General features: G+C 40.7%; 2 protein-coding genes and 1 pseudogene across 2 annotated transcripts; all 3 read right to left on the bottom strand.

The window, feature by feature from the left end:
- Positions 1-1,406: 1,406 nt before the first annotated feature.
- Positions 1,407-7,047, bottom strand: LOC116762395 (annotated as a pseudogene).
- Positions 7,048-7,973: 926 nt separating this feature from the next.
- On the bottom strand, positions 7,974-16,927 carry LOC116762417 (histone H2B type 1-M). Its single transcript, XM_032649336.1, has 2 exons — positions 16,467-16,927; positions 7,974-8,367 (listed from the first exon to the last, which is right to left on the bottom strand). The coding sequence occupies exon 1, from the start codon at positions 16,854-16,856 to the stop codon at positions 16,476-16,478; it is 381 nt and encodes a 126-aa protein (XP_032505227.1). The 5' UTR covers positions 16,857-16,927; the 3' UTR covers positions 7,974-8,367; positions 16,467-16,475.
- Positions 16,928-17,938: 1,011 nt separating this feature from the next.
- H1-4 (H1.4 linker histone, cluster member) lies at positions 17,939-18,720 on the bottom strand. The gene has a single exon (XM_032649301.1). It carries the CDS (start codon positions 18,663-18,665, stop codon positions 18,006-18,008), a length of 660 nt encoding a protein of 219 aa, XP_032505192.1. The 5' UTR covers positions 18,666-18,720; the 3' UTR covers positions 17,939-18,005.
- Between the last annotated feature and the right edge of the window lie 3,535 nt (positions 18,721-22,255).

Here is a 22,255-nt window from a genome sequence, read left to right on the forward strand (position 1 = left end):
TGTGACTGTGAGAGCCTTTAACAATGGAGGCCAGCTTCTCCAAGGATATAATAATGATTAAGCTGAAATTGAAGTTGTTGATCAATAAATGTGTGTGCGCTGGGGATGGATGTGGAATCAGGGGCATTTCAGACAGAGAAAAACAGCAAAGCCCTGGAAAAAAAAACAAACAACCAAAAAACAATGAAGAAACACAAAACAAAAGGAAGAAAAAGAATCCTCTGAGGTTGGGTTGGAGAGTTAGGTGAGGGCCAGATTTTCAGGGCTTGGGGCCATAGCACAGATTTCTGATTTTTGTGAGGTGGGTGATTATCCAAAGGCTGTGTGAGCAGGTAAAAAACAAAAAGCCCTCACAGTGACTCTGGAATGGAAACTAAATACCCTATGAACAGAGGAGTTTCAGAATTACCTCAGACTAAAGTTAAGGTGATCAGAAACAGTCGAATCGTAATTCAGCAACCTGAAAATAAAGACTTGTTTGTATCTTCGTGCTTATTTTATTATTTACCTTTTTGAGACAATAAAATGGAGACCAGATAGACTGGCCCTGGAGGCTGGCTAGGAGTGTTTCTCAAGGACACTGATAGCAATGCTTGGGTGGATTTGGCATTTCCATTTATGGGTGAAGTGCCCTCAACTGAACCTTTTTCACCTGACTTCCTGAAGGACACCTCTACCTTGCAGTTTCCGGAGAAATGAGGGAAGAGCCCTGCTCTTTATTTCCCGGGGTTTAATCTCTTCGGCACTATGCGATCACAAACCGTAGGCTTCCAAATCTTAGTGTTCAGCTCACAACATTAAAAAGCATCTCTACTTCCACAGTTCTTCCTCTCTGCGTTCTGAGCCGACCCTGGGTCCCTCTCTTCTTCCTTGCCAGGATCCCTCCAGTTTCTGAACCGAGCAGAGGGAGGAGATATGGAGGCAGGATAGGGCGATGAGCTCAGAAGGGAGCTCACCAGGGACAGAAAAGGACAGATTGGAGGCGGCAGAGCCAATCTTTATATTATGTGGCTACTCTAGTGAGAAGACAGGCGGCTGAATACAGAATTCTGTGAATTTTACAGGTCTAGTTTGTAAAACGAGTCAGGAGAGTGGGGAGAAGACTGCATTCTTCAAACAAAAATCTAATGACCAGGAAAGAGATAAAAGAAAATAAAAAGTTAGTAACTATTTCCCCCTTACTGGAGAGCTGCAGCCACCCAACATAATATGCTTGTAAAGAATCTTAGATAAAATGTTCAGCCAGGACTTGAAAGCCCTAGGCAAAGGGCTGGGGGTGAGGGAGTGTGAGGAAAAGGAATTAGATCCACACAAATGAACCTAGGCGGGAGACCCTCCAAAGTCATACTAAGAAAGTTCCGGTTTTAGACGGTGGGATTTTCAAACATAACTGTGGTCTCCTGGACGTTACAGCCTGACGCTTTACATAAAACCAAGACCAGAGCTTCACAAAGCACCGATTCCAGCCCAGAGAGCACCCTGTACAAATTTTATAAAGGTGACCTAGAGCTCCAAGGGTTGGGGTTAGCACTAAGTGGTTTCAGTGCACGTTCGCTTTAGCCGTTGGGAACCCTCGTACGCGGAACAGTTGTCAGAAACCATATACAGTAGATTTGCCACCCGAGGATCGCTTACTTTTTAAGTACTTTGCTAAGCATTACCCCTGACACTAATTTAAATCCCAGAGTTCACGAAACCGCACAAGCTAGTGCGCAGCTCTGATTGTGAAAAAGTGAAATGGCTCTGAAAAGTGGCTATAAACATTTGCTTGGAGCTGGTATACTTGGTGACAGCCTTGGTACCCCCGGACACACCGTGCTTGGCCAGCTCTCCGGGCAGCAGCAGGCGCACGGCCGTCTGGATCTCTCTGGAAGTGATGGTCGAGCGCTTGTTGTAATGCGCCAGGCGCGACGCTTCTCCCGCGATGCGCTCCAAGATGTCACTGCCGAACGAGTTCATGATGCCCATGGCCTTGCACCAGATGCCGGGTGGCCCTGATTCAGCACCTTGTACACGTACACGGAGTAGCTCTCCTTACGGCTACACTTGTGCTTCTTCCCATCTCTTTCCTGGGCCTTGGTCACCGCCTTCTTGGAGCCCTTCTTTGGGGCCAGAGACTTCACTAGTTCAGGCATTGTACCGTCGATGTCTTCTGAAAGAACAGAAAACGGTGTCTGTTCCACCGGATCCTGCTTATTTGTAGACAACGTTATGCAAATGAAGACTTAGTTCTGCAATTGCTGATTCGTTCGTCTTGAGGTCTGCACGCAAATAAATCATTCCAGATATACTGTCTCACTGGTCATATCCTGAGACAGTTTTCCAGCAATCAGGCCACCTTCTTTAATCTAGTTAACCTATTTTATAATGAGTTCTGATTCGTTTATAACAATTCAGATTAGTTTGTTAATTTTAAAAACTAGAAGTAACTCTCTCCAGGGTTTCGAAATATCAAGGAGGCAAAGCTCGTGGCACGGTTAGTCTCTGATTTGCAAGGCCCGTTTACAGCTCCTGGAAAAGCTGTATCTTTACATTTGAATCCAGTGAGAGGGAAAGGAAGAACTGAGAAAAAATAGGCGGTGATCCAGACAATTCCGAGTACAGTGTTTCCCACTGTACAGAAAATGCAGAAACACAGCGTAAAAACAAAGGGCAGGGAAATAAAATTCCATCACTTGAAGGGAGATAAGAAAGAAAAGAATTTCGTAGCCTATATGGCTATAAACCTTCGAATTGGAAAGGAGCAAATCACATCCAGTTTGGCCACAAAGGAGGGTCAGAAATAGTTCTTCAGTCTAACTAGTGAAATGATAAAACAGACAAAAACCCCAAAAACTTACTAAAAATTAAGAATCCGGTGTTTAACACATTTACTTTAAATTTATTATTATTATTACCATCATCATCATCATCTTCGTCTGAAACCGGCTTCTTAGTTCTTTCAGTACCATCTTTCCTTTCTGCAGAGAGGTGTCCTCCCTGAATTTGACATTTCTTCCTGACATTCCTCAGGCTCCCCAACCTTCCGCCCCCCCGCCCCTGCCGTGTTTCAGTGAAAGCTTCCTGAAATTAGTAACCTAGGTTCATAGCGCCTCCTAGTGACTTGTGAAGGCAAACATAAACCACTTCAGAAAGGAAGCTTCGTGAACCCAAGTTCTCTAGATATACTGTACACAGATTGATTGTGATTTATTTATTCAGTAATTATTTAGCATCTGTTACGTGCCAGGCATTCTACCAGGAACTTGGAAATGTCCAAATATAAGCTTATAGTAAATGTTGTCAAATCGAAGAGGAAAACAGACACTGTGGAGGGTCAGGCATCCAAACAAAGAAGAGCCTTAGATTGCCTCTCTTTCCCTCGGGCAGTGAATTTCAGATACTGAAATTACCAGAGACTATAAAATAACTATTTACTGGAAGTTTGAAGAAATAAAAATGTAATAATACAATCAAGGAACAAGAGGCCATCAAAACCAGGCTAAATTAAAAAAAAATAGAACTAGAAATAAAAAAGAGCGATATTTCATAATGATAAAATAAAAATCCACTGATAAGATGTAACATTCAGGACCTTATATGCACCTGACCACACAACCACTAACTATATAAGCAACAACTGGAAGAATTAGCAAGAGAACTTCAAGTTTACAGCTGTAGGGCAAGCTTTCCTATACTACTCTTATAAATTCACGTAACAAGCAAAGAAAAGCAGGTATGGTTATAGAAGATTTGGACAACACAATGGACAAACTTGATCTATCTGTGATTCCTGCACTTAGCACAAAGAGATTGTCCAATTTTTAAAAGCACACATTTAATAATTTCAAAAATTCAACACCGAGTTTAGAAAAAGTCACAATGGATACAAAAAAAACAGTTTCATATATACGGCACTCTTTTATCAGCTAATTAAAGAGCAATAGAAAATATTTTTTTTAAGATAGTAAAAATAATCTTCCCATATGCTTGAAAACTAAAAGTGCACTTCTAAATACCATGGATTAGAATATCATCAGGGAAATTATGTAATATTATGAGATAAATAAGAATGAGAATAATACATATAAAATTTGTTGGATGTATCTGAAGCTGTACTAAAAGGGAAATATATAATATTATATGCATATATTAAGGAACAAGAAACACTAAAGATATGCAAACTAGGTGTTCAACAAAAAAAGCTGAAAAAAGAACAGGAAAATAAATCAAAGTAGAAAGAATCAGCCTTAGAATTCTTAGAATGTGTTGTACTGTTGTGAATGATGTTCTATTTCAATTCCAGATAGGTCATTGCTAATATATAGAAAGGTCATGAATTTTTATGTGGTGCACATATTTACCAACCCTCTTGAGCTCTTATTAGATCTCATTGTTTATAGATTCTCATGGATTTTCACATTGACATATTATTTTAAATATGTCAACCCTGACCTGAAATTAAAAAAAAAAAAAAAATTAAAGAAAAAAATGGAGATAATCCATAAACCACAAGCTTGTTCTTTGAAAAACCTTACAACAATAGACAAACATCTAGAAAAACTAATGAGGAAAAAAGAAGAGAGTGTGTGTGTGAATAAATCATAGAAATAGAAAAGGGAAAGTAGCTACCAAAAAAGAGATATAAAGAACCACAAGAATGCTATGAATAACTTTTACAAAAAATTAAACTTAACAGAAAAGGATAATTTTCAAGAAAAAAATTAAGTAATGGGTTGAATAAACAAGTTATGATTATGGAAATATGACAGGCAGTTAAAAAAAAACTCTCCTGTACTCTTCAATCTAAATGATATCAAGCATAACTGGGTTTTACAGGTATTAATGAATTTAAGTAATTGATAATCCCTATTTTACAGAAGCCATTTCAATAGAAAAATAGCTCTCCTTTTTTTTCTTTTGCAATTGTGTACACTTACCTAAACTGGACAGGAACAACACAGACCTAAAACAAAGGGAGAAAGGAAGAGAGAGACAAGAGAAAATTATAGTCTCACTTTACTCATGAAATTCATTTTTTTTAAAAAAAGCTCCATTTGAAATGCAAGCAAATGGAAACCAAGAGACCATATTATTAAAAAAAAAAATAGTATATCATATAGGGTTTATTCCAAGGATGGAGGAAAAGGTTAACATCAAATCTGCCAGTGTAAGAAATTAATAGAGAAAAACTGTTATCATTTGCATAGATACTGGGAAAATATTTGTTAGAATATGACACTCCGCCTTTATAAACATTTTTACCAAACTAGAAGAATAAGGAGTAGCTACTTACTTCATAAGGAGTAGCTACAGTGAGCACAACATTTAATAGTGTAATTTTAGAATGATTCCCAAAGAGTCAAAAGAAAGACAAAAGTTTGGTGGTACTACTCCTATTCAACATGGCACCAAGGGTCTGGCCAATACCATGAGACAAGTACAAGTAAGAAGGGTAAGGATGCAACAAGAAAAGATGTTATCTTTATTGTCTGACAATAATATGTCATTGTAAAAATTCATGAAAATCTATGAACAAACAATTAGACCTTACAGAGCTTAAGAGCGTTGGTTGCTACATGAGCACCACATAAAAATTCATGGCCTTTCTGGAACTGAAACAGAAAAACCAGAAATCATTTACAACAGAACAACACTTTCTAAGGGTTCTAAGTCCAGGAAAAAATATTCCACATCTGTATGAATAAAACTATGAAATGCGATTTGAGGATACAAAACAAGATTCACTCAAATTAAGAGATATACACTACACTATGTTTGTTTTGTGATGACTCAATATGCTAAAATGTTCATAAACTCAAAAATAAGCTAAAAATTCAATGTTATGCCACAAAACAGCACTGTATTTTTGGTAAAGCACTGTAAAATTCATGTTAATGAGCAAAAATAGTGAAGATGATTCTCCGAAACAAAATAAAACAAATGAAAAAGAAAAGAAAGAAAAAAGAAATAGTGGGGCAGGGAACCTAAGAGAGGCTAGGATCATCAGACCTTGAGCTGTCAGAAACTATGTTAAGCATTTGTTCAAATCTTCGTAGGCAAAGGCAAGAAGAGGGCTCAAAGTAGCCTGGCTAGTTTGCTTTAAATTTTACCTGCTATGATTGATTCGGATTGCTTAGAGTTACCAAGAGATAATGTCTCTAGTGCAATGATTTAGAGCAGGGACCCTGGAGCTAAGCTGCTTGGGTCAGAATCCCCTGTGCCATTTATTAATTAGATGACATTGGATAAATTATTTTAAGCTCTAAGTGACTCAGTCTATCTGGGTAAAATTGGGATAACAATAGTTCATAGGTGTGTTACGAGTATTAAAGGAGTTAACATCTGGAAAGCACTTGAAAATGTGTCTAGGTGTATGCCAAAAGAAAAAAAATTTTTTAAGTAAATAACTGGGAGATGGTTGTGCGCAAACTGCGCCCAGGGCTGCATTATGTTTTGCGGGCCCTATGCACTTTTGCCTTCCTGGGCCCTCTCCTCCGTAAAAATTATAAGAAAAATAATAACATTATTAAAATTATATAAACACTAAAATATTAGTATTACACAGAACGTTTTCATCGACCTAAAAGTTCATTTTTAATTCTGATTTTAGAAGAAATTAAAATATTTTCGTGAGCCTCTAAAAGTACTGTGGGCCGTAGGGTCGGTGTCTACCGTAGCCTAATAAACGTAGGCCCCTCGTGCATCTCAAGATGAAATTTAAAACACATATAGTTATTCAAGTGCGAAGTAATAATAATTCACACACACATACATATACACGCACTTAATCCTCACACAAAGTGCCCTAGAAATGTGTTGATAATAAATAGGGGTGGTGTAAGGAAGGTGTCCTGGGGATTAGTTATGAGGGAGAGCGTCAGCTCAGAAAAAGTCGAGAGAGGAGAAAAAAACTACCGGAGGGCTGCTGCCCTGTTTCTCGGTCTTCAAACTGCTCGGTTCCCCGTTTTAATCTGCGCGTGTCCTCATGGACTGTTGGGACTCTCCAGTATCCAGCGGGGAAAAGCTGGGTTGGCAAAGCCTGCGCATCAGCAGGTGGCTGCCACGCGAAATCTCGCGCGCGCAAGCGGCTGGCGGAAGCCTGCAGCTTACTGGAGACCCCCGGGGCGGCGGGGAGGTGGGGGGAGCCGAAGTGACGTAACGTGGCGTATGCGTAACGTGGAGCTCTGGGAGAAGCCGCAGAACGTGAGGTTGGGTGAGACGATCCAATGAGGGAGCCGGCGTGGAGCGGCGAGGCGGGACGGCCCTTGGACAAACCCTGCGTGGGGGGGCGTGGCTACGGGCGGGAGCCGACAGAGGCCGGTCGTGGAACGCAACGTTATTCTTTCCACCCTTGCGTGGCTGTACCGGAAGGAGGTGCCAATTTTCAGGACTTGACACTTCCAGTTTAAATCTCAAGGTGATTTTTCAGTTTTGTGCGGCTGTTTGGTAGTATCATTTCAGGGACATCCCAAGTCGTAATTTAAAGCACAGTTCTCTAGGTGTGATCCCCGACCAGCAGCATCAGCACCACCTTCATAATTTAGAAATGCAAATTACTGGATCCTACTCCAGGTCTAGTGAAACAGAAACTGTGAGGTGGGGCCCAGCAATCTGTTTTTAAAATTCCCTCAAGGGAATTCCCTGGCAGTCCAATGGTTAGAGCTTCGAGCTTTCACTGCCGAGGGCGCGCGTTCAGTCCCTGATTGGGGAACTAAGATCCCGCAAGCCGCGAGGCGCGGCCAAAAAAAAAGAAAAAAAATCCTTCAGGTGAGAAGTAATGTGTTCCCCTTAATTCAGATGTTGAAGGTGACCTCTTAAATGTCAGCTTAGCTAAACTAAGTTTTTACCTTCGAGATCGTTAACAAAGCCAAAACAATTCTTAGGTCTTACCCACTCAGAACTTAATGCCAGAAAATAAACTGAAATATAAATAAATTGCCTGTCCAGAAAGGGAAGACCTTAGGAGAAGAATTTGAATCAACAATGAAAGCGGAATTTCAATTATCCATAGAGTTTATTAAATATAGCGTCTCATTTACAAATGTTTTGCTATCCTTTCAGACTTCCCCCAGCAAAGGTAGTCCACGGTAAATAATGAGTTCCCAGTAATTACGCCTGTAACAGAAGTAAATTCTGTTTTTATAATGTAAATAAAAATAAAATGAAAAAGCTAAAACACCTTGTTTAGGCTCTTCCACTCGGGTAGTGATCTCCTTTTGATAAGTCAGTGTGCAGCAAATCAGGATGGGTAGGATTTTGGTGGGATATACACACTAATCTATCATCTCAGGCAGGTCAGACATCATTCTTCGTAACTTCTACGGCCAGATTCTCATTTTCAGTTACTGTTTGCATTCATTTCTTCTCTGCACTCATATCTCTCCCCTGATTGAAGAAATAAAAAAGGTTTATATATTAGGTGCCATTTTGCCATCAACATTAATATCTGCTATACAAAGAAGAGGGTTCTGTTTACATATGCTTGTATAATGTGCTATGAGGAATCTCTGCTCCAGTGTTACCTACACTTTAGTCATTATTAGCATCAACAGGTAATGACTCAAACCATGCTCAGTCAAGAGATATTTCTCAATAATGTAGTCTTTGTTTCAAATCTCCCAACTACCCTTACTGGGGTGGAATTCAAATAGTTCAAAAGCTTATATTCTCCCCCTTTAGTTTTTGACCTGAAGAGAATTAGTCACTCTGATTTTCATTTAATTCAGAGATTAAGGAAAATATAACAATTGCTAACAACTGCTAAGTGCTTATGAAATGACTATAACTGTTTTAAGAGCTTTACACAAATTATCTCAATCCTTAATATAACTCTAAGAAGTAATGCATTATTATTATTCTCCTTGTATAGATGAAGAAAGTGAGACCCAGAAGAGTCACTCATTCAACTGAACCATTTCAACAAACAGATCTGGCCTCTATTCCTGTTGTTGCAGACGTATGTGTATTTTAATTAAGTAATTAATTATGTCGTGCTGCAAATGGTTACTGAGAGCCTACTGTGTCTGAAACAGTCAAGGCATTAGGGAGTCAGTAGCAAAAAAGACTAACCCTGCTCCAATGAGCTTACAATCTTGAGAATGGGGAGGGGAAACAAATAATAAACAAACTTATGTCAATAAGTACTAAGTATAACAAAGAAGAATGAATGGAGAAAAGTAAAAAATGGGATAGGGAGGTACCATTTTACATCTGCTGGTCAGAGAAAGTCTCCCAGATATGATACCATTTTAATTAATCCACTCAACCTAAAACCCGAGAAATGTGGAGAATATTTCAGTTATGTAACAGGTATTATACCCAGCTGAAACACATGACTAAGCCTGTCCACCCTCTGCCTCTCTCCTATCGCAGTCTTTTATAGGCTTCTCTTTGGTCGCTAGGCCCTTTCCCTCCCTTTTGTAGTAGTTTGCTTCTTCCATTCTTTTTCTGACTCCTCATTTTCTCTCACCTTTCTTCTTTTCCCCATGCTCCTCCTCCTTCTTTCCTAAAAAAAAATAGCTATAATTTGGCTGTGATATTGTTTTGTATTTATGAAATACAGCTTAACATTCACTGTTAAAACTTTTAAACAAAATTCTAAAGCATGACTCCTTTAGTTTTCTACAATTCCTGTTCCCTGTGCATGATGGCAAATTTCATGGTTTATGAAAGGAAGAGCCACTCAAATGCTGCTTTTCATGTAAAGGAGCCTTTTCTTCTATTTAGCACTAAATGCCCATGCCACCAACATGAAACTTTCCCCAAACTTTTCCCAAAGTTGAACTCTACCTCTCCTAAGTCTTCTTTTCCTGCAGCTAGGGTTTGGAGGGAAGTTGGGAGTATGAATCGAGAAGACTGCTGAAGTTGTTCATCTGAATAAAGTACAAAAATTAGTCTTCCAAAAGAAATCTCCTTATAATTTCTGGGTTCACAGTTGATCTAAGTATGCAGAAATATGTGACAGAACAATCGTAAAAAGCAAATAGTTGTAGAACTCAAGTTACAGTCGATAGATATCTAATTCAAAATTGTAAAAATATAGTTTTTCTTATGACTTTGTTCAGAATTAACCTTCTCCAAGGAGGTATGGCCTTTGCCCTTTGATGGAATGTGATCTGTAGGCCCTTGGAATGTCCTGCATGATAAGAATTATCTTTGTTTACCAGGAGGCATTGAGCTACACTGGATAGTGTAATAGGATCATTTATGTTGGGTGCTTTGGGCCATGCCATATCTGTACTAGATACAGAGGAACTGGATACTAAAGATCCAGTCTGGACACCAAGGCTTGGGTGAGTTTCCCTAGTTGGCGATACATATTGTGTTGTCACACATTGTTGCAGGAAGGTGTTGTTAACACTCCATGACTCCACTGGGAAAGGGTTACCGGAAGTTCTGAGTTTGGAACCCTCCTAGATTCTGCTCCATGTGTCTCTTCCCTTTGCTGATTTTGCTTTGTGTTCTTTTGCTATAATAAACCCTAACGTTGAGTATAATAGCTTTTAGTGAATTCTGTGAGTCCTTCTAATAAATTATCTAATCTGAGGGTAATTTTGGAGAGACCTCTGACCCCTGAAGTTGGTGTCAGATGTGTGAGTGCAGCCTTATGGACTGTTCTTAGCTCTGCACTATGTCAAAATGGTATTATTATTATTTTTATATGCAGTTTTTAATATTTATTTGGTTATACCAGGTCTTAGTTGCGGCAGGTGGGCTTCTTAGTTATGACTTGCTGGCTCCTTAGTTGCGGCATGCATGTGGGACCTAGTTCCTTGACCAGAGATCGAACCCAGTCCCCCTGCATTGGGAGCGTGGAGTCTTATCCACTGCGCCACCAGGGAAGCCCCACAATGGTATTAATATTACTATATTTTTTTATCACTCAAAAATTGGGATGATTTTTTTTGCCTTAATTTAATGAATTTGGTAGTTCCCACTTGAGCCTAAGTCTATTCACCTAACTGCAGACTTCCAAAGAGTGATAAACACTTGTTTGGGCCTTAGTGAAAGATAAAGGGAAATAAAAGCAGTTAACTGTAACCTTCCTTGACGATCTTACAAAACTGAGGGCTCCTGGAAGTCAAGGACAACCTTATTTCTCTTTGTATCTCCAGTGCCCATGCCAGTGACTAGCCCAGACACATTCAATGACTATCTCTTAAATAAATTGATTTATAAATAAATACGCTAACTACTGCCATGGCACAATTTGCTAGGACATTTTGACACACATCAAGAATCTCCTTATAGGGCTTCCCTGGTGGTGCAGTGGTTGAGAGTCCACCTGCCGATGCAGGGGACGCGGGTTTGTGCCCCGGTCCGGGAAGATCCCACATGACGCGGAGCGGCTAGGTCCGTGAGCCATGGCCGCTGGGCCTACGCGTCCGGAGCCTGTGCTCCGCAATGGGAGAGGCCACAACAGTGAGAGGCCCGCGTACCACAAAAAAAAAAAAAAAAAAAAAAGAATCTCCTTATAAACCTTCATAACTGATTTCTTCACTTTAGTTTCTTCTTTTATGGAGTTTCTGCTAACTCTTAATCTGTTACCTTACACTTTAAACATTGTATTTTTTTTACTCATCAATCTTCACTCCTATATTTTAAATAAATTTTTTATGTTACCTTTAATTTCTTGTCAATTTTAAATTTCATTACCATTTTCTATATTATTATTTTCTCCTATTTTCTTTTTTATTTTAATTTATTTATTTTTGGCTGTGTTGGGTCTTCCTTGCCGTGCACGGGCTTCTCATTGCGGTGGCTTCTCCCGCTGCGGAGCACCAGCTCTAAGTGAGCGGGCTTCAGCAGTTGTGGCTTGCGGGCTGTAGAACGCAGACTCAGCAGTTGTGGCGCATGGGCCTAGTTTCTCCTTGGCATGTGGGATCTTCCTGGACCAGGGCTCGAACCCGTGTCCCCTGAACCAGCAGGCAGACTCCAAACCATTGCGCCACCAGGGAAGCCCTATTTTCTCCTATTTTCATATACCACAGTATTTTCTGAAATTTTAATTTTTTACTATATTTATTTTCTTCTTTAATTTGTTTTCTTTTCCAAAAAGACCAAACGTATTAGTTTGTTGGACATTCCAAAATATTCGTGCACCAGAGATTTGCTTTCCTGATTGCAGTTTAGGATTTCTCAGATGAGTTAATTCAATTCATTCAATATTTTAAAAAGTACCTGCTGGGCTTCCCTGGTGGCTCAGTGGTTGAGAGTCCGCCTGCCGATGCAAGGTACATGGGTTCGTTCCCCGGTCCGCGAGGATCCCACATTGCTGCGGAGCGGCTGGGCCCGTGAGCCATGGCCGCTGAGCCTGTGCGTCCGGAGCCTGTGCTCCGCAACGGGAGAGGCCACAGAAGTGAGAGGCCCGCTTAACGCAAAAAAAAAAAAAAAAAAAAAAAAAAAAAAAAAAAAATACCTGCTATGTGCTGAGATAATGTTTTATTTAACTGCAGAGGCCGCTATTTTGTCCTTTACCATCTCAGAGAAAAGTCCATCAGGACATCATGTGGGAGTTTTATTGACTTTGTCTCTGTGGATAGTGGTCTATTATAGTCTAGGTTGCTGGAATTCCTAAAAATCTACCAAGCATAAAGGTATTAAGTTCAGGTGATTTTACAACTTATTTCTATCTAATCTTTAAAGCACAAATACTTTTTACATTCAAGTATTTAAAGCATAAAAAGAATGATGTGGTGGTTTTAAAGTATGTCCACAAATTTTTAAAATATCCTTACCTCAAAAGTGGATTCTAATTCCCCTTCTGAATATATGCTAGGTTTAAGTGACTTGCTTCTAAAGAATAGAAAGTGGCAGAAGCGTCAGTGTGTGATGTTCAAAACTAGGTCGCAGAAGGCATTCCTGGCACTCTCTTTCTCTATATAATTTCTCTTTCTGTGGGATAACAGCTAACGTGTTTTGAAGCGCCATTTAGCCCTCCAGAGAGGTCCATGTGGCAAGGAGCTGAGTTCCTCCTGCCACCAGCCACTAGGAACTTGTCTGGCATCCAAGATGGCATTCAAGCCATCTTGGAAGGGAATCTTCCAGCTACAGTCTGGAGCCTATGCTCCAGATGACTGCAGCCTATGCTTACATCTTGACTTCAACCTCCTGAGAGACCCTGAGTCATAACCACCCAGCTAAGTCACTTCTGGATTCCTGATCACAGAAACTGATTGAGATAATAAATGTCCATTGATTTAAGCTGCTCAGTTTGGGGATAATTTATTATAAAGGAGTAAATAATAAAGGAGAGCCCTACAGTGAAGTTTATGAAGCTACCATAACCTTAAGGACAAAATCTGATGAAGGTAAACCCAAAAGAGAAAATCATAGAATGATTTAAATATGAATAGTAGAGATTTTTAAAATCCATGTAAAATATTAAAATTTATCCAGCCATTATTTAAGATAATAATACAACATGACCAAATAAGATTTGTCCTAGGACTGGAAGCATAGATTAACATTAGAAAATCTACATGTACTTTACTGCAAAAGGTTAAAGGAGTAAAAGGACATTATTTCATCAGATGACAAAACTTCATAAATCATTCCTAATAAAAACTCTTAAAAAAGAATTAAAAGGAAACTACATTGGCACAATAAAGACTACTCTCTCACACACACACGTGCTCACACACACAGGTATTATTATAAATAATGAACTACCAAAGCTATTTCCATGAAAAGGAGAAAAAAGATGGTGACATCTAATAGCATGTCTAATATGAAATAGTTTGTGATTTTAGTTAACACAATAACAAGATAAAAGAGATTAAGAGAAATTGTTATTGGAAAGAATATCAAAGATTTTTTATTTGCTAATGACAGTGTTATATGCAATGAAAATCAAGATAGTCCATTAAATATGGATTAGCATTAACAGAATTTTTAGCTAGATACAAAATGCATGTAAATAATCAATCACTCAAGTCCTCTCCCCTCAAGAATTTCAAACAGTGCTTTGGTCTGATGCCACGTGTCCACACAGATTAGAAGGCACAACCCTATGAAAATCAGCATTATATTTGTTGTAAGAATGTATATGGCTTAGTTTAGTGTCACACAGTAACCCTTTCTGTTGTATCATTTTTCACTACATTTATTTTTCATTGTATGAGTAATCCATCAATTCTAAAAAACTGTCAGCCATGATCATTTGAATCTCACATCTGCATCATTTTCTGCGTGTCCTGCTACTATGATTAGATGCATGCCAGACAATTTTACTACTAATTCCAGATCTCTTAAACTCACTTTTACATTCGTCTCTTTTCATTTTGGATAATTCCTTGTGATCTGGTTATATAATTCATGAAAATTCTTCAGCTGGGTCCAATTGACTATTAAAATCATCCAGTAAGCTTTTAATTTCAGTTCTGTTATAATTTTATATGTATATATATAACTTGTTATATATAATTTTATATGTATTATATAAATTTATGTTTACATTATATTTATATATATTATATATAATTAATTATAGAATAGTAACATTTGTTTCTATAGAAAACAAATAGAAATTCTAGAAATAAATGTATATATATTTCTAGAATTTCTATTTGTTTTTTTCAAATCTATGTGATCATTCTTTGTATTCTCTTAATCCCGCACATATTTTTTTTTTTAAGATATTAAAGTTAGGCACTTGAAGTCTGTATCTGTTAATTTGTGCTTTTGTTTTCATTGTCTGTTGCTCTTGGTCATGGTGCCTTATTTCATGGTGTGTTTGGTTAATTTCGGTTGTGAAGCCGCTCATTCATTTTCTTGGATATTTATCTGTGAAGATTTATTGAGGCCTAAAATGAAGCTTATTCTTCCAGAGAGGATTTGTATTTGCTTTTACCAGGTGCTCAGGGGCACCAGACCAGTTTGGGATATCCTTGAATTAAATTCTCAGCCTGTTTTGAATCCTTGTGGTATTAAAGCTGAAACAAGTAAGTGTGAAGTCTGGCTTGTAGTCTAAATTCTCAGCAGTGGAATCTACTCAGCACCAACGTTCAGGGCAGACTGTTTGCCATCATCTATGGTGAGTGTGTTTATTTCTAGTTCATTTTGGTCTGGTGTCTCAGCTTCACTGGGAAAGAGTTCTTATCATGCTCCCCACCATGGCCAGGCGTCACATAACACCCTAAAAAACAAAGCGCAGGTTTGGGTGAAGTCAGCTGTGGTGCTTGCGGTTTCACGTGGGCCAAGCCCCTGGGACCGAGAGTTCCTTAGTTTTGTGGTGGCTCTTCCTTGCTTTTATAAATAAAAAAAAATATTATTCTGGATTTTAATCGTTCATCCAAGTACCCAGCTTGCCATATTATGGAAAATCTATCCCCATAATCCATGAATCCCTGTTTCTTTGGGAGATCGTGAGAACCCTAGAGTTTCTAAATTCATTCCTCCCTCAGCCAACAATACCCTCCACCTAAATTTTCCATCTCAACCAGCACTTCATTCCCAGCCCAGCCTCATCTACCTGGCAATTTTCTTGGTGACCTCTGACCATTGATTCCTCTCCTCCCGGCCACTCCCTCCCAGCCCCTCTGGACCTCTTTTCAGAGAGTTATCTTCCCGACAGAATCTATTCCTCAGCAGTGAAAACCTTTACCCCTATCCTACCGGCCAGAAAAGGCTTTCCTTCTCATTCTACTTCCTCTCCGTCCTTGACGCTCTGGGACATCCGGTAAAGCGGAGAGGGTGCTGAAAAGGGGGCCTCAGGCCTTAATCAGGCGCCTTAACTGATTGAGTACTGTGCTTCCCTCTTGTGACCCAGAGGACTTTAAAGCTGAATGCTGCCCCCAAAGGACTATAAATTAAATATGACTTTCTGGGAAAGAAGATACAGTAGCTGACAGGGTTTGAAGGCTTCCCTTTCCCTTTCCTCGGTGCCTAGGCTCCTCCTTCTCCCTCCCCCACCCGCTGCTCAGAGCTTCAAGCAGAAACTGCACCAATTACAAAGCAAGAAAACCAGAAAAACCTGTGTAACATTTCAGTGAAAACTCCCATTTCCTTCAGCATTTTCCCCAGAAATACATGTCTATATGTTTGTTATTTTTTTTAAAAAGGGAAAGAAACGGAAAAGCTCCGAGCAGAATGAAGTCAGAGCATGCGCCTTCGTGCTCTGGGTAAGGGGTCATCGCCAAATTCCGGATCAACCTTAGGATCAACTTGGAGACCTACACACGAAGAGGAAAGCTGCACACTTGAAATGGCATTTTCAGTGCAAATTGGTATCTGGTTATGTGGTATCATGGCTCTATGGAAGTGTACTTGCCCATAGTGAGCGCGCAATTAACGGCACATATTGTTATTTTCTAAGTTCCTCATAAGTATTTTCTCCGCGGCTGTATTAAAGGACAGTAGTGAAGCTTTAAATTTGGCAGGAGACATCCGGAAATAGCCTTTGGAATGAAAGGATTACAACTCATCTGCTGAAAGCATGCGTGGCTCTTAAAAGAGCCTTTGGGGTTAGGTGTAAAGACGCTTACTTGGCAAGTTTACTTGGAGCTGGTGTACTTGGTGACAGCCTTGGTGCCCTCAGACACGGCGTGCTTGGCCAGCTCCCCGGGCAGCAGCAGGCGCACGGCCGTCTGGATCTCTCTGGAAGTGATGGTCGAGCGCTTGTTATAATGCGCCAGGCGCGACGCCTCGCCCGCAATGCGCTCGAAGATGTCGTTGACGAACGAGTTCATGATGCCCATAGCCTTGGACGAGATGCCGGTGTCCGGGTGGACCTGCTTCAGCACCTTATACACGTACACGGAGTAACTCTCCTTGCGACTGCGCTTGCGCTTCTTGCCATCCTTCTTCTGCGCCTTGGTCACCGCCTTCTTGGAGCCCTTCTTCGGGGCCGGAGCGGACTTGGTGGGTTCAGGCATTGTAGCGTTAAAAATTCGAACACTAACGCTAACACCTGGGAAAAGAGGCGCCCCCGCTGGGGCCACATTTACTTATAGATGCGGTATTCAAATTAGGTTAGTAAGATTTCGCTCATGATTGGATTAATTTTACTGTGGCGTCACAAACAGGAATGTAAATGATACTAGCAGGTCTACCTTTTCATTGGCTGTTTAGTTAGTGTGCTTTGACCCAATCAGACGGGCCTAGACTAGACTACCCATAGCTAGTACAAATAGCCTTTTGAAGCACCTGCACGGTGTATTTCACAGCAAGCAGATAAAAGGAAATGACAACACGCTCGCTTTAAGTTAGTAACTGAAAGCAACTTCTCTGTTCCTTTGGATAACTTCGTGCATTGGTTCGGGCCCCGCAACTAGTCACCGTGTTAATGTCCAGCTGGAGCTGGTGGACAAGCTCGTAAACGCATTACCCCGCGCCCTGGGCATCTAACTAATAAGTAACCACTACCTGCACATAACGTGCTGGGCTGGGTCACCCTCTTAAAAGTTCACAATTCTTAACCTCTTCGTCCTCTATCAGAAGTCCTGATAATTTTTGTTACTTATTAACCATAATGCCTAAAATACTTGGGAGTATTTTTCCCGCAAACGTGCCAGTTTTGCCTGTCGGCATGCCCTTGTTAAGCAAAGAAAATGTAAGTGGCTCATTAAATGATAAACCATCTTTAGTGCAATGGGGTAAACATTTAAATTTCACTTTAGTGGTCTGCAGACACCTACAGAACGTAGTGTCTGATACAGTGGGGGGAGACTTCCTGCCCCTGAGTTTGTGCTCTCCCTTACTGCACCCTTTGGGGCGAAGTGAGGACTAACTTTCAACCAGCGGTCTCCACCCTCCGCACACTGGAGCCTAAAACAAGCTTACGCTCAGGCCTGTTCCCTGGCCAGTCTAACCGCTGGCCAGTCTTCCCTTTAGGAACTGTCACGTACTACAGCGGAGGCCATCAAGACCCACCCCGGCGAAGGCCACCCCTCACTTGCAGCCTTTCACTCCTAACCACGCCCCCTTAAAACGTGCCAACAGCTCTTTTCCTGATATCTTTGGGTGGCTCTGAAAAGAGCCTTTGGGTTGTGTCGAGCTTCTAAGCCTTAGGCCAAAGAAACTTCCTATTTCTTCTTGGCTGCCGCCTTCTTTGGCTTGGCTGCCTTAGGTTTGGCGGTCTTTGGTTTAGCCGCCTTGGGCTTCACCGCCTTAGCTTTCGCTGGGCTCTTGGGCGCCTTCTTCGGCTTGGCTGCTTTCGCTTTTTTCGGACTCTTTGCTTTTTTGGCTCCTGCAGCCGCGACAGGCTTCTTCGCCTTCTTTGGGGTCTTCTTGGCGCTCTTCTTGGGGGTGGCCGCCCCCGTCGCCTTCTTGGGCTTCTTAGCCCCTCCTGCGGGCTTCTTGGGCTTGGCCGCGCCCGCCTTCTTGGCTTTGGGCTTAGCCTCCCCGGTGGCCGCCTTCCTGTTCAGCTTGAAAGAACCCGAGGCACCGGTGCCCTTGGTCTGTACCAGAGTGCCCTTGCTCACCAAGCTCTTGAGACCCAGCTTGATCCGACTGTTATTCTTTTCTACATCGTAGCCCGCGGCCGCCAGCGCCTTCTTGAGCGCAGCCAGAGACACGCCGCTGCGCTCCTTGGAGGCGGCGACAGCCTTGGTGATGAGCTCGGACACCGGGGGCCCAGACGCTTTGCGCTTTGCGGCACCTGCAGCCTTACGGGCCTTCTTTTTCACCGGCGTCTTCTCTGCAGGGGCCGGTGCAGCAGGCGCGGCGGGCGCAGTCTCGGACATGTTGAAGGCGATTGTTGGGAAAGCAATTCGAGCCGGAAGCAGAGGCACTGGCCGGGACTCGGGCCGCGCCGCTGCGCCCGCCCGTTTATATAGGGCGGAGCTGCGCCGTGATTGGTGCGCTGTCCAGCCCGCCTCGCTGGCAGCCTCAGAGTGTCCTCTCGGATCCCGAGTTGTGTTTGTTACACCTCAAAAAATGCCAAAAATATCAAAATTCTCTGCACTGAATTGCCCGATTTTTCCCAGAAAATGATCCCCGAAGTCTCAGGCTTCACTCAGGTCTCAAATTATGAGGAAAGCACAAAACCTTATGCCAAAACCCAGCAATATTTCCCGCCGTGCTTGTCAAATTTCAACTCAGAGAAACAAAACTTTCTATTTTCTTCGTAAATTATAAACCGATCTTTAACTGTGGAGTTTTCTGACCTCTCAAATATGATTCTCCAAGTGGTTAGGTTCTTATAGGTCCAAAAAGCATGTAACTGGCATTAGGATTTTTATTACAAATCTGCACTTAAGTGAGGGAAGTAACACAGGCTCCTCTGAGAGTCCTGTCTATTGAGCCGAGGGCATTTGAGTTCATCAAACTGGTTTAGTTTAATGCTAAACAAATTATTGCCCATATGAGGTTAAATGTTGGACCCCTGGGACATCAACGTATGCAGCCATGGTTTTATTTCTTTCTGTTGCGTCTGGGTTTTTAAACAATTCCTTAGGATAATTCTTTTCCTGTCTGCTCCCAGGGGTTGGGGGAGGGGCGGTTGCTTCTCCTCCTCTGGACAACTGCTCCATGAGTTTAGATACCTTGAATTCAGGATATTTGGGAAGGAAAGGGAGTCCAAAACACAGGATACACAGATGGAAAAGGATTAATTTTCAAATAACACGCAGATGTTTTCTATGAAGTCACTGGAAGCGGAGGCGCACTTGGAAGAATTTGTTTGCAGTCTTGGTGAGTTCTTTTGGCATATGCTTCAGGATCAAATAGAAATATACTCTTTAGAATTGGAATTCAAGCGTTGATCATAAGGGGAACTAAATGGAAACTGTAGGTTATAACATATCTATTCCCTTTACTGGAGAAACCCAGATCCTGTTATCACTGAATAACTGATGAATGACTAGTCCACACAGCAAATATGGCTTCACTCATGAAGATTATGGTCCTATGCTTCCCAGAGCTCCATCAAAAAGAAAATAAGTTCCGTGTAGGATCGAATGACAAGTTTAGATTTCCAGCTCGGAAGCAGAGCTTTGAGGGACCATCCACGTTAAGTTTTTGTCCTCTGAAGACACCCTTTGCAAGGCCTTTGAAAAAGTGGTTTTATTTAGGTAGTACATATTGGCAATCACCAAAGTGTACACGTTGGCAATGAAAACCCAACTAAAGGAATTATTCCTGGAAAATGATCTGGACGGAATTGTCTTTAAAAACTGCAAGCCATGTACTTGAAAGACTTGAAATTTTGGCCAGTGCTATAAGGTGATAGGATACAATTCTGTGGGTGTAGCTGGTTGTAACATGGCATTTGACATCACATTAATTTTTAGTTCCATTCCCCCAATTTTCTTCACACACAACAGACTCTACTACTGAAATAAAAGAATACAGATCTTTGATTCAACATTAACGAAATGTCTCAAAAGAGTCTTGTTTAAATTAACGCTGAATCTGGTATAAAAGACATATAAATTATCAATATTTTTAAAGCCTTAATATGTAAACATTTTCAATGTAATTTGTGCATGCTAGTGAAAAATAAATATGCGCTTTGTCATATATTAAAATAAAAAGGGAGGGGATTAGGCTCCAAAACAGACCAATTGACGGTTACTACAGAAATTGATTTTATGGGCACTTTAATCCCAGGGCAGTGGGGTTATGCTCATTTGCAATGACAAACAAAACCACTCCCCTACATAGTTGAAATTTGCAGAGCACACTGGAATTTTCTCTCAAATACCTCACTTTTTTCTATGTATCCCTAACGACTTCTGATTTGGAGGTACTTAAATTCTTCAAATTCTGGGATCTTTTAACTCATCTATGCTCATCTCCTATGTTGCAGTGTGTTTTCTATAAATAAAACTATTTGACAGACTTAAAGAAGACGTAGAGGATCTGCCACTGTTACATCAAGCATTTATTTGAAATAGAAGTAACACTAAAGGCTCTATTTTCCTATTGATCTGTCAGTTATATCAGAACTACCTAGGGTGTTTGTATGTGTGTGTGTGTATATGTGTGTGTTGTACCTGTGCTTTAAATATAGATTCCAAAGTCTTGCCCCAGATAATTCTGAATTCTCCCAAGAAGACTGCTGGTAAGAGGTGCATCCAGGATTCCAGCTCACATCTGTTTGACTTCAAAGCATTTGCTCAGTGTTTTTCAGGCTGCAGGTCTGAACAACCATTAAAGGTTGCAAAATCAATTTTGTAGCACAAGGCCAAAATGTTTCCTTTTTAATGAACTAGAATAGAATACAAAGTATCAGAGCCCGAAGCAGGTAGTTTCAGTTTTCTGCATAGCTTTTTGATTGTGTGCTGGGTGCCACCGTGTAAAATGTATTTCTTGCAGTACAATCTCATATGGCCAGAGTGGGAGGAGTCTTCCTCATGCATTTCTTGAACTTTTATAGCCATGAAATATTCTCAAGTGTGTTAATCGCTAATGATCTACAAAAAGTAATTTCCTATTATTGGCGTTTTTAAGCCTCTAAGAAACCCCAAATCATAAAAAAATGGGGAGCACTCTGCAAACATTTCCATTTTGAACACGATAGCAACTGTGCTAAGAGTAATGATGAGATTTGTGGAAAAGCTGAAAGGAAAGTGAGGCTTATACTTGGTTCCTTTTACTCCAAAATTCTGGGCTCCAGAATCAAGTAACTGTAGAAAACAGTATCTTGATTGGATACTATAAGGCTAAAGACAAAAGCAACTACACATAAAGGTTGTAATCTAATAAAAGTGTTTTTCTCAGGGTTATGTTATGGGCTAACAATTCTGAAACGACTTATGTGTTTAGAATTGAACAAAGAAGTAAACACAGTGTAGAAAATGAGATTCAGTGTTCTCACTAGTGCAAAAAGAAGTATTTGGCTAAAATGAAACTTGTGCTGGATTAGAATCAGAAGTATTAATATAAACTCATATTTTACAATACATCTCCAGTTTAATAGATATAGACACCTAGAAGTGTGTGTATGTGATTGGGTTAACATACAAATACACTTCCTTGCTCTGTCAGCGGAGTGGACCTAAAAGCAGTGACACCCTAGTAGCAATTAGCACACCTGGAAGACAATCTTTGGTTTTTAAGCATCATTCTCTAATCAAAGGAACCAGGGCCACCTGGAGAAGTGATTGGCTCCAAGACTGGAGCAGGGATAATACAGGGCGAGCCTGGAACATCTTGTGGTGCCAGAAAAGGAAGATGCTTAAAATAAAATGAAAATTTGTTGAAACACCACGCAAGCCACTCTCAAGGAGCTACTAATTGCTAAAGCTGGTACCATTTGAGCAACAAAATACAAATTGATAATACTGGATTTTAACTCATAGATAAAATATATATCCGTAAATAAATATAC

The sequence above is a fragment of the Phocoena sinus genome, chromosome 11, assembly GCF_008692025.1.
Source record: "Phocoena sinus isolate mPhoSin1 chromosome 11, mPhoSin1.pri, whole genome shotgun sequence".
In the NCBI taxonomy this organism is placed as follows: Eukaryota; Metazoa; Chordata; class Mammalia; order Artiodactyla; family Phocoenidae; genus Phocoena; species Phocoena sinus.